The sequence below is a fragment of the Chinchilla lanigera genome, unplaced genomic scaffold (assembly GCF_000276665.1).
Source record: "Chinchilla lanigera isolate Chin_1 unplaced genomic scaffold, ChiLan1.0 scaffold00047, whole genome shotgun sequence".
Lineage (NCBI taxonomy): Eukaryota > Metazoa > Chordata > Mammalia > Rodentia > Chinchillidae > Chinchilla > Chinchilla lanigera.
In genome coordinates this window covers 10,501,498-10,512,068 of record NW_004955448.1, presented here as the reverse complement: position 1 = coordinate 10,512,068, position 10,571 = coordinate 10,501,498, and the positions used below count along the sequence as shown (strand labels likewise).

The following is a 10,571-nucleotide window of genomic DNA, read 5'->3' as shown; positions in this document are numbered from 1 at the left end:
AGGTATGGATAGAAACCCCCTATAATAAATGTCATAATTATGTATATCTAAATTATACCAATAAACTTAGTAAGAATAAAACTGTGGTTGATATTTAAAAGAAAGAGGGGCACTTGAAGAATTAAATGATTGTTAATTTTTACTTTAAGCATTTCTATTTTGTAAATTAATAATGTGTAAGAAAAAACTAACAAAGATGTGTTAAATCTTAGAAAGTGGTAAAATACAGAATGCTTTTTGAGTGTTGACTTTGCATGTTGGTACACTACTGAATTTGATTATTAATTCTAGAAGACTTTAGCTGGAGTTTTGGGGGTCGTCTACATACAGTATCAGTGTTCCTGTGCACCAATAACAAACTCACCAAAAGAGAAATTAGGGAAACAACGCCTTTCACAATAGCATCTAGCAGGATGAAATACTTAGGCATTAACCTAACCAAGGAAGTGAAAGCCCTCTACAATGAAAACTATAGTACTCTGAAAAATGAGATCCCAAAGGCTATCAGAAAACGGAAAGGTATCCCTATTTCTAGATAGGCAGAGCTCAAAATGGCCATACTTATAAAACTGTGATATGGATTTAATGCATTCCCAACCAAAATACCAATAGCTCTCCTCACAAAAGCTAGAGAAAATAATCCTAAAATTTATATGGAATCAGAAGAGACCTAGATTATCTAAAGCATTTCTGGGCAACAAGGGCAAGACAGGGGGCATCACAATCCCTGACTTCAAGTGATACTGTAAAGGTACAGTGGTAAAAACAGCATGGTACTAGAAAAAATAGACTTGTGAATCAATGGAAAGAACAGAAGATGGAGAAATAGCTCTAGGCACTCTAAGCTACCTATTCTTTAATAAAGGGCCAGACACCTTCCCTGGAGGAAGAAAACCTTAACAAATGGTTTTAGGCAAACTGGCTTTCCATATACTGATGACTAAATATAGACCCATATGTATTACCATGCACTAATCTAAAATTGAAATGGATCAAAGATCTAATTATTAAAACAGAAACATTTAATCTAATGGAAGATAGAGGTAAAACTCTTGAAAGTGAAGGGATAGATAAAGACTTTAGAACAAAACCCTGGTTGCACAATACACAAATGGAATCACATCAAATTAAAAATCTTCTGCACAGCAAAGGGAACCATCAACAGTGTGAAAAGACAATCTGTAGAATGGGTTGAATTTTGCCAGCTACTCCTCAAACAGAGGACTAATATCTAGCATATATAAATAACTCAAAAAGTTAGACAACTTGCATTTAAAGACCCAATCCAAAAATGGGCATCTGAAATGAATAGATACTTCTCATATGAAGAAATTAAAATAGTCATTAAGTACATGAAAAAAATACTCAACATCACTGGCCATTGAGAAATGCAAACTAAAACAACATTGAGGTTCTGTCTCACTTCAGAAAGAATAGCTATCATCAGGAAATCAACCAATAATGAAGGTGGGGTTGTGGGGGAGGGGGAGGAACCCTTCTCCATTGTTGGTGGGAATATGTATGAGTACAACTACTATGCAAAGCAGTATGGAGATTCCTTAGAAAAACTAAAATTGGAGGTTCCATTTGACCCAGCTATTTCCTTTGTAGTTATCTTCTGGAAAGAATTAAAAGTCATCACACCATAGTGACCCATGCATACCCGTGTTTATAGGAGCACAATTTTTAATAGCTAAATCTTAGAAACAGTCCATTATGCCTATCAATAGATGAATGGATAAAGAAAATGGAGTATTTACATATAAAGGAGTACTACTCTACCAAAAAGAAAGATGAACTGCAGACATTTTTAGGTAAATGGATGCACTGGAGACCATAATCTTAAATGATATAAATCAGACATGAAGTTTAAATATCACATAATTTCTCTTGTGTGAGAAACACAAAGTATAAGTAAGAAGCAAAATGGAAGATAGATATTATGAAGTAGGAAGAACTTTTTTAAATGGGAAGGGGAACAAGAGACTGGGGAGGGGAGGAGGGAAGGCAGGGAAAAGGGATTCAAATGAAAATAAAAGAAGGAAAAAAATGGAAATAGTGATTTGTAAATGGGAAGGGGAAGAAAGTGAGGGAGGGGAAAGGGAAAAAAAAAGAATTACAATGTGTTAAGTACATGCTCAACTCTCCCATCATGAATGTGATCATTGTGCTCTGCAAAAATGCACTAATTAAAAAAAAGAATATTAACAAAGAAAAAAAAATTGCTCCCACCACCCAATCACTGATCATTTACTTCTTCATTCAGAAATTACTTCCTGAGTATTTCATAGATGTCAGAGGTTTTCATGCACACGATTTTATCCAATCTTTACAATAATCCCAGGTGATAGTATTAACAGGTGATAAAATGAGACAAAGAGAGCTTTAGTACCTTTTCCAGGGAAGGTCATAGAGCCTTTGTGGTCAGTCCTTCTGACCTCAGAACCTGAGTACTTGCTCTCTACTACACCTCACTCTCTTAAAATGAGGAACAGATGTGGTACCTTATTTTTGAGTCAGTCTAGAATTCTAAGCCTGGTTAACTAGTAAAGGTCCCAGTTTATGTGTGGAAGGGTGAACTAGTGCCAGTTAAAATCCTGTAGAGAAGAACCCCAGTCTTGGCTGACAATAATGCCAGTCCCTGGCAGATGGACTAGAGAGACTCAGTCCTGAAAGAATCCTGTTGGAGATGAGTCACTTGATGATATTTCCACTAGGGGCAGAGAAGTGTAAAAAGGACAGCAGTCATCTGAATGTTATTGTCCTTTCAGGCTTTTGGGGGTGGTGGGAAAAACTGCTTTACAATTAGCTAAGCTTTGACCTCAGGGGTGCTTTTATTGCACTTTCTAGGTGCAATCTCATTTTTTTCTCTGGAGTTAGGAGCTCTTCTGTGGTAATTATAGGCTTTAGAGAATTAGATGTCATGGATTTTCTTCAGAACATGTATTTCCAGTTAAGAGGCTGCACTGCTTACAACATAGAGAAAACTCATTTTTTAATTTTTACTAGAATTGGCAATTCTGGCAAAGATTTTAAAGACAGTCTTTCTTGGAGGCTGAGTTCTAGAGTTAAGGCTCCAGGTGTGGATGTCAGCACAGGAGAGTTACAAGGCCATGCTCCCTTCTCTTGCTTGGGCATATGTGCTCTTCATAGAGCTTTTCTTAATTTGCTCTCCTAAAAAGTTCCAAACTAATAGGAATGTATTTTTTAATTAGAAAAGAGCAAGGTGCTGAAAAACGTAGCTTTAAAAAAATTGAAAAAGAAGAAAGGCTATGGCAGTGGTTCTCAACATTAGCATCATCTGCAGGAGCTTTAACAGGTGCCAAGCCTGTATCTGGGGCAATTGTGTCAGTATCCACGGGGGTGGGACCCAGCAGCTGTGGTGCCTGAAGCACCTAGGTCACTCCACTGTGGCTAAAGACAAGAACCAGGGACTCAGTGGCCAGAATCCTCGCCCCACAGGTGTCCATGGATTCTCAGTGCTGAACTCACACCCAGGAGAGTTTTGACGGCTGGTGTGAGACTTTGGGGCCCAGGTCACGACCTTTAGGCCAAGAGGATTTAGCATCCTAGCCTTTCTCTCAATGGTGAGCCTATCTGCCCTGTCCAATAGCCAACTCACAAAAACCAAAGTACGTTTATACCTACATTGTTTTCTATTTTGAATGGAAGTAACTTTGACTGAAGCCAATAAAAAGCAATTAGTGCTAGCCATGGTGGTGCATCCCCGCAATACCAGCTATTGGGAGCCCGAGGCAGAAGGATGGCAAATTTGAGCCCAGCCTGGGCAACCCTGTTACAAAGGGAAACTAGAAGGAGGCTGAAGATGTGGGTCAGTGGCAGAGTACTTGCCTAGTGTGCATGAGGCCCTGTGTTCAATACACAGTAACACAGACTCACGATGCAATGGCAAGCAGAGACACTGAAATGATAACCAGGACTTGGAGGCAGATTTATTTACATCGATGGGCGCTGATTGGCATTGCTCCCAGAATATCAGGCCCTGATCTTTGGTGGCCTAGAGCTTGTTTTGTATAATATAAGTTTGTCAATTGGGGGTTGGCTTACCCAATGTGCATCATATTGACCAGCTATGCTTCACAGTGATGGGTTGTTTGTAAGAGACAGGAGCAACTGGATCTGGAACAGGAACTGTTACCTGGGCAACTAACTAACCAAAGTATGCTGGCTGGGGAGGCATTTTCTGTTACTTTTCCCTCCTCTTTTAGCTTCCCTGGCAAGTCTTTGCTGGGCATACTACATGTGATCTTCTGAGACAAGGACCAACTAGAATTCAGGCCTGCCTGTTCTGTAACATTACTCTGGCAAGGTAGTGGGGGAGTTATGTGATCTAGGAGAGGGTCCAATGCGTCCTGGATGCTTGTCAAATTTGCTTAAGTGTTTTCTTGTTCTATTTTCTTTGGGCAACCATCCATACAGTTTAAGGCAAAAAAACATAGCAAACAGGGGGCAGGGAAGCAAGGACTGAGGTAAGTAGCCAGAAAAGACATGAAAATCAAAGCAAATAGGTATGAAGCAACCCCGTGAATGATGAACTCAGGCTTCAGCCATGTGGGCAGGTCAGCGTGCATTGTCTCTTCACAGTGAGCTTTAAAGGAGCTGTCCAGGTAAATTTTTTAGCAGATCTAAGTCCAGATTTCTGAAACTTGTAGAGGCAGTTATAAAAACTGGGGTGATTGTGTGTGCAAGAATGTCTACAAATATAGCTAATCTTTTAACTGGTTACAAGCTGTATGTAGTTCTATGTTTTATTTCTGTGTAATCTATCTATATATCTTTAAGTGGGGAAAGTCCACCATAATGCCTGAGGTTGGGGTCAGCGACACAGACTCTGAAGCCTGAGCTGGCTGCAGTGCTATGGGTGCCAGCGCAGCAGCTTGAGCTTGCAGAACATATGATGGGGGCAGGTCTGCTTCTGTGTCATTGGCAGCAGGTTTCCAAACAACAGCAGGAAGCAATAGCAGGAAAGCTGTGGCCAAAATAGCTTTGTCCAAGGTGACCACAGCACAGCTAGCTTGTTCTAACAGAGCTACTTCCATCCATAAACAGGGTGTACTCAGCATCTGTCAGGGAGGTTTATTTTTTTAAGTCTGATTGGCTCAAAAACAGTTTATTAGACAGTTGTAGGGAGTCAAGGCCCAGCTCTGTGGGCAGATAAATGGTAGGATTGAGTGATTTTATTGCCACAAGGGTCAGGTGTAGATTTTTGCATAAGATTCCTTGGTGCTGGGTAAGGTCCAGCACAGCATGTGGCACCTGGACAGTTAGGTCTTGGCCTAAGCTGAGCTTGTGAGCTTTTTTGATCAGAAGGACAGAAACAGCTGACCTGACTAGTTTCCCAGCCTTCTTTGGAGGGCTTCTCCAAAGAAGGCACCGTTAGGTCCAGGCAGGTGTACCAGCAGGCTATGGGTGGCAGAAGACTGAGGCAACATATACGGAGGGCAATTGCAGCAGCGTTGGCAGCTTGGAGCTCCTGAACTGGCTTTACAGGCAGGTGGGGGTCGCCTTGAGACAGAGCTTGATCACCAAAGGGGCATGATTGATAGCAAGCCCCAGGGTGAGTCCTTTGTCCATACTTCTGGAAATGAGTCCTCAAAATTTCAGGGTTATGCTTATCAGGCATTTCAGGCTGATGTAGGTGCTATTTTTCCTTCTAGGGTACAGTCAGAGTCAATATCAAGTCTGGGACAGTAGACCTGAGTGTGAGGGAGGCTGGTCATATCCCAGGAGAGGTATGGGGCACCCAGGCATGTATAGGAATTCATGTTTGATAAAGTGTCCATCAATCTCACAGGATCTGCTTTGGCAGAATTTCTTTTGATTGGGGGCTCCAGGGGGTAACTTCAGTAACTTTAGACATGTTTGTTGGCTTCTTGCCTCCTTCCTTGAGGTCTGCCAGGAGAGCAGTGCAGTACTGACCTAAGGCTTCACGGCCCTCTGCTGCATTACAGTTCTAGTTTGGACACACCCAGTTTGAATGGATTGTGCTCACACAAGCATCAGGATCAACCACAGTGGCAGGGACTTTTGACTTTAACCAGGCTTGGGCCCCATCTACAATGTGGCAGTGGGGGCTGGGGATTTAGCTCAGTGGCGCAGCACCTGCCTGGCAAGCACAAGATCGTGAGTTTGATTCCTGGTACCGGAAGAAAAACAAAAAAACAAAACCAAAACAAAATAAAACGCGGCAGTGTTCTTCAGTATTAGCAGGAGGCTGTGGTGCAGGAGACAGAACTGGCAATGGTGGCATCACAGACGGCTGAGCAGCTTGGGGTTGATGAATAGAAGGAGGAGGCAGTTTGGACTTGGGGTCCTCAAGCAGAACAGGATAAAGTTTTTCTGGCTTGGGCTGACTCTGAGAGCCTCTCAGATGGTCCTGTGGGTTTGTTTTGATGAGTAGGATGGCTTTCTGTCATGCATCACCCAGGTGCGGAGCCAAGGTGGGGGAGTTTTTAGCTCCTTATGGCAGCTGAGTCCCAGTGAGCTGGCCTCCCTTTTACCTCAGGATTTTCCTAGTTGAAGGGGTTTATGGGAGCAACTGACAAGCAGAGGAAAGCGTCTTTCCTGCCTTGTTGACAGCACGGGGATCTTTCCCAGGGTGATTAACAGTTTATCAGGCTGATGTGTGGCTGGATGCCTGTTTGTGCTTTCTGTGAATTCTGATAGCAGTGGGGGTCATGGTGAGGTGGCATGGTTGATGTCCAGGCCCAGAGTCCAGTCTTTAGTCTATACCTCTCACAACTTTAGGATGGCAGTTATCTGTCTCAGGCTGATGCAGGTGTCATTTTCATCTTGGGGAACAGTCAAAGTTGAATGTGCAGGGTTAAATGAGAGCGAGGCTGACTGGCTGGGTGTGAAGCACATGTCCTCCCAGGCTGTAAGCTTGTGTCTGGCAGAAGGGGTGAGAGGCAGGAATCCCATGGTAACTTTTTGACAGAGGGAACTTTTGAAGGGAGATTGTCTACCAAGAAAGTCACAGGTTTCTCCGGAATGACCATGGGCTGTTGGAGGCCCCATTTGTTAGGGTTTGGTCTGTCCTATCTATTCAGGGCCAGTGGTGCAATTCACTTGTCAGGGCTGACAGTCCAATTTTTTCTCAGTCCAAATGTGGAACTCGGAATTGCTGAGTCACCTCGGGTGGGCGATAGATGACACCATCTGACCAGGATAGGCATGTCTTGGCCTCCGTGGCCGAATGCAGGCAATGAACTAGAGTTGGTTCAGTTGGCTGTAAGTAGATGAGTTGGGAGTGGGGAACGAAGCTATAGGTGTTGGCAGGAACTACAGCAGCTGGTGAGGATGCCAAGGAGGAACTCTCTGGAGGAAAGAGCCTTGCTTCCTCTTTTTTTCTTTGAGATGCAGGGAGGGGTTTAGTTTCATTTTCAACTTCATAAAGGCCTTTTTCCTGTAGTCGGGGATGGTTTTAACTAATTAGCTCCCATTCTGTCTCCCTATGGAGTATGTTTTATACCCTTGAACAATGGTGCAACAGACAAAGGGTGGGTGCCCCACAGAGAGAGACCATTCAGATGCCCACCTGGCCATGCCCCTCATGGGAATTTAGGCGTGATTTGGCTAAGGAGGGTTCAAGGCGTCCATTATGATATATGTTGATTGCCATGGAACCCGAGGTGACGGCCCAATCTGCCACCAAGACCAGTGCTTCCCAGTCTTGGTGCACAGGTGGAGCAGCCTATTGCTTCCGCTGTCCACTCCACGCACTTGCACATTCACTTGGCAGGCACTCAGAGGTTAAACGTTCCAATCCCGCTTCCCTTGAGGGTGGTCTTGACTAAGAAGAATTGATCAAGCTCTTATTCTACTCAAACTGAGCAGGACCAACAGACTAACTGGGGTGCCCCTGGTGCTCTTATTGGAATCAGGAAAGCAGGCAGACAGACAGATTGCTCCTTTTGGAGTCTGATGTGAGTTGTTCAAATCGGGAACCAGGAATCCTCCTCCAGACCTCCAAGGGAACTTGAGAAATCTGGAGGGTGTGCCTTCCTGTTGGGACCCGGAGAGGTCCTTGCTCTGTCCATGAAGGCCACAACCAGTGACCAAAGAGGTCAGCACACTCAGTCTTTCTGGCCAACACACCAGTTGCAATGGTAAGCAGAAACACTGAAATGACACCCAGGATTTGGAGGCAGATTTATTTACCTTGAGGGGCATTGATCGGGATCATTCCCAGAATATTAAGCCCTGATCCCTGGTGATCTAGGGCTTATATTGCACAAGCAAGCAGGAAGTACAGAGGCAGAATGGCCTGTCAACTGGGGATTGGTTTATAAAATGTGCATCATTGTGACCAGCTATACATCAGAGAGACCAGCTGTTTCTTTTCTTTTTTTTTTTTCTGGTACCGGGAATTGAACTCACGATCTTGCGCTTGCCAGGCAGGCACTGTGCCAAATCCCCAGCCCCTCGACCAGCTGTTTCTAAGAGACAGAAGCAACCGGACCTGGCACAGGAACTGTTACCTGGGCAACTAACAAACTGAAGTATACTGGCTTGGTGGGGGGCATTTTCTGCTACAACACGAAGTGATTAGTGTTACAATTTAAGATTATCCATTTTGCTAGAGGACTGTCTGGAAACTGGCAACTCCTTTCATTACTCAGAATGCTGACCTGAGCACTTCTGAGAAAGAAGACTGGAGGTGGATTTATAAAGTCCTATCTTCAGATTATATCACACACCTCACCTGTAAACTAGGTGGTCTGGGAGTGGTTCTGGAATGCTGAATTGCCCATCTGTGCTTTAGTTTATGGTTCACTAATCCTTGCGTGGACATTAGCTAATTAAATCTATTTTCTGAAACTCTACTTATTGGAAAAGAGTCTGTAATCTACTTTAATCTACTTTGAGTATATAAAGGTTAAACTTTGTAAAAATAGAAACAACTGGCCTTGGGAAAAGAGTAAACACAAGCACCATCTGTTCATATGATGAATTTGGTAAATGGAGTTCAATGCACTACCAGGTTGTAACAAGACCAGAAGCTATGAAAGAGTAAAGCGCTCACATTCTAGATTCATAACTGTAAGCAACAGCAGAAATGCTTGCTCTTGTCACTGAACTTTGGCCTTAACCCTCACTCATACTTTCTCACAATTTTCCTGGTAGTTTGCTGTCAGGCTTGTCCTCTGTATTTTCTCATCAGTAAAAGCTTCTTGGTGGGGAATTTAGTTGTGAAGGGGTGAAGAGTAAGGAAATAGCCAGTTTCTGCTACTGAGCAAGAAGACATATCATATGAAACAAAGTTTTAATTTTTATTTTACATATTTATACATAAAACTTTCAAGGAACCCTCTGAATCCAACAGAATGTTAATAGCACATCTAAAAATGAACTTCAGGTAGTCAACATTCACAAAATGTTGAAAACTGATTAAAATATACATATTACGGAGAGCTACAACTTCACTACGAGGCAGGCATGTATTTTTTGACTTGTATAGCACCGTCATTTACAGTTCTTTAAAACTACAGTGAAGAATGGAAGTAGTCAATGGCAAATACTGCTCCAACTTAAAATCTCTAAACAAACAAAAATAAAGTTAAAACTACCCTCTTTGATTAACCATGATTTGTGATGGTGTAAGTACTGTACATTTTTGTAACAATATTTTATTAAAATGCCTGATATTAAGTGGCACAAGTAAAAAATTAAAATAAATTAAGAAGCAAAGGCCAATCACTGGACATTAAGCTTCAGACATTATCAATGACTAACACTGATATTTATTTGTTTCTGCGCCACCTTTTAGCAACAGCATTTTTACAACCACAGAAGCAAAATAAATTCTAGCTTGTCCGCTGGTTGGATGGCTTCTTTTCACTTGGCAGGCATTTTCTCTGCCATGTGCTTCTGCTGACTTTCAGCATGTCTGTAAAATTAATAAAACAGTTATTTAGTCTACCTAGAAAGATCCAAATTGTTAATCAATCAACAGCTAAAACATGCTCCAAAGTGAGGTTCAAAGTTACTCAGGGTGAAATACATGAGAATCAAAGAAAAGGACCTTACTCAAACTTGTTTGGCCTCTTTAATTTTTATATTTGATTATGATTCTTTTTATTTTTAAACCACTGGATTAACTCAAGACCTACAGACATTATTGCCTTGGAGAAGAAAAATGCCATGTTTGGGAATGAAAAGAGGCAAGTATGTGGGATACTTTTATTAATAAATACTTAAAATGTGCCTTCTTCATGCCAGGCACGGCTCCCGAGCTGGGGATCTGGTGGTGAGCAAGACAACGAGGCCTTTGTTCCTTCTGGGAATGTGCTCCAGTGAAGAGACGAGACAGGAGCAATCAGCAAATAAAGAAACAGAAGATAGAAAATAAATGTTAAACAAAAAGTCCAAAAACGGTGTTGTAAGTGAGAGTAACTGAGTGGCAACTTTATGTGAACGCCTGTATGAAGGCATGGATGCAGGTATTAATGAAAACTCCTCAGAATTCTGGAGCCAAACCAAAAAGAAAAAAAAAAAAGAAGAAGGAGAAGGAGAAGGAGAAGGAGAAGGAGGAGAAGGAGAAGGAGAAG

At 42.4% G+C, this 10,571-nt stretch overlaps 1 protein-coding gene across 3 annotated transcripts in view; it reads right to left on the bottom strand.

Annotated features, from left to right (window-relative positions):
- Positions 1-9,269: 9,269 nt before the first annotated feature.
- The window catches only part of Schip1 (schwannomin interacting protein 1), a 138,539-nt gene continuing 137,237 nt past the window's right edge, over positions 9,270-10,571 (bottom strand). For all 3 annotated transcript variants that reach the window (XM_005393115.1, XM_005393117.2, XM_005393116.2), the window contains one exon: positions 9,270-9,910. In XM_005393115.1, the coding sequence (XP_005393172.1) occupies positions 9,859-9,910 (52 nt within the window). In that variant the 3' untranslated portion in view covers positions 9,270-9,858. The remainder of the gene's footprint in view (positions 9,911-10,571) is intronic.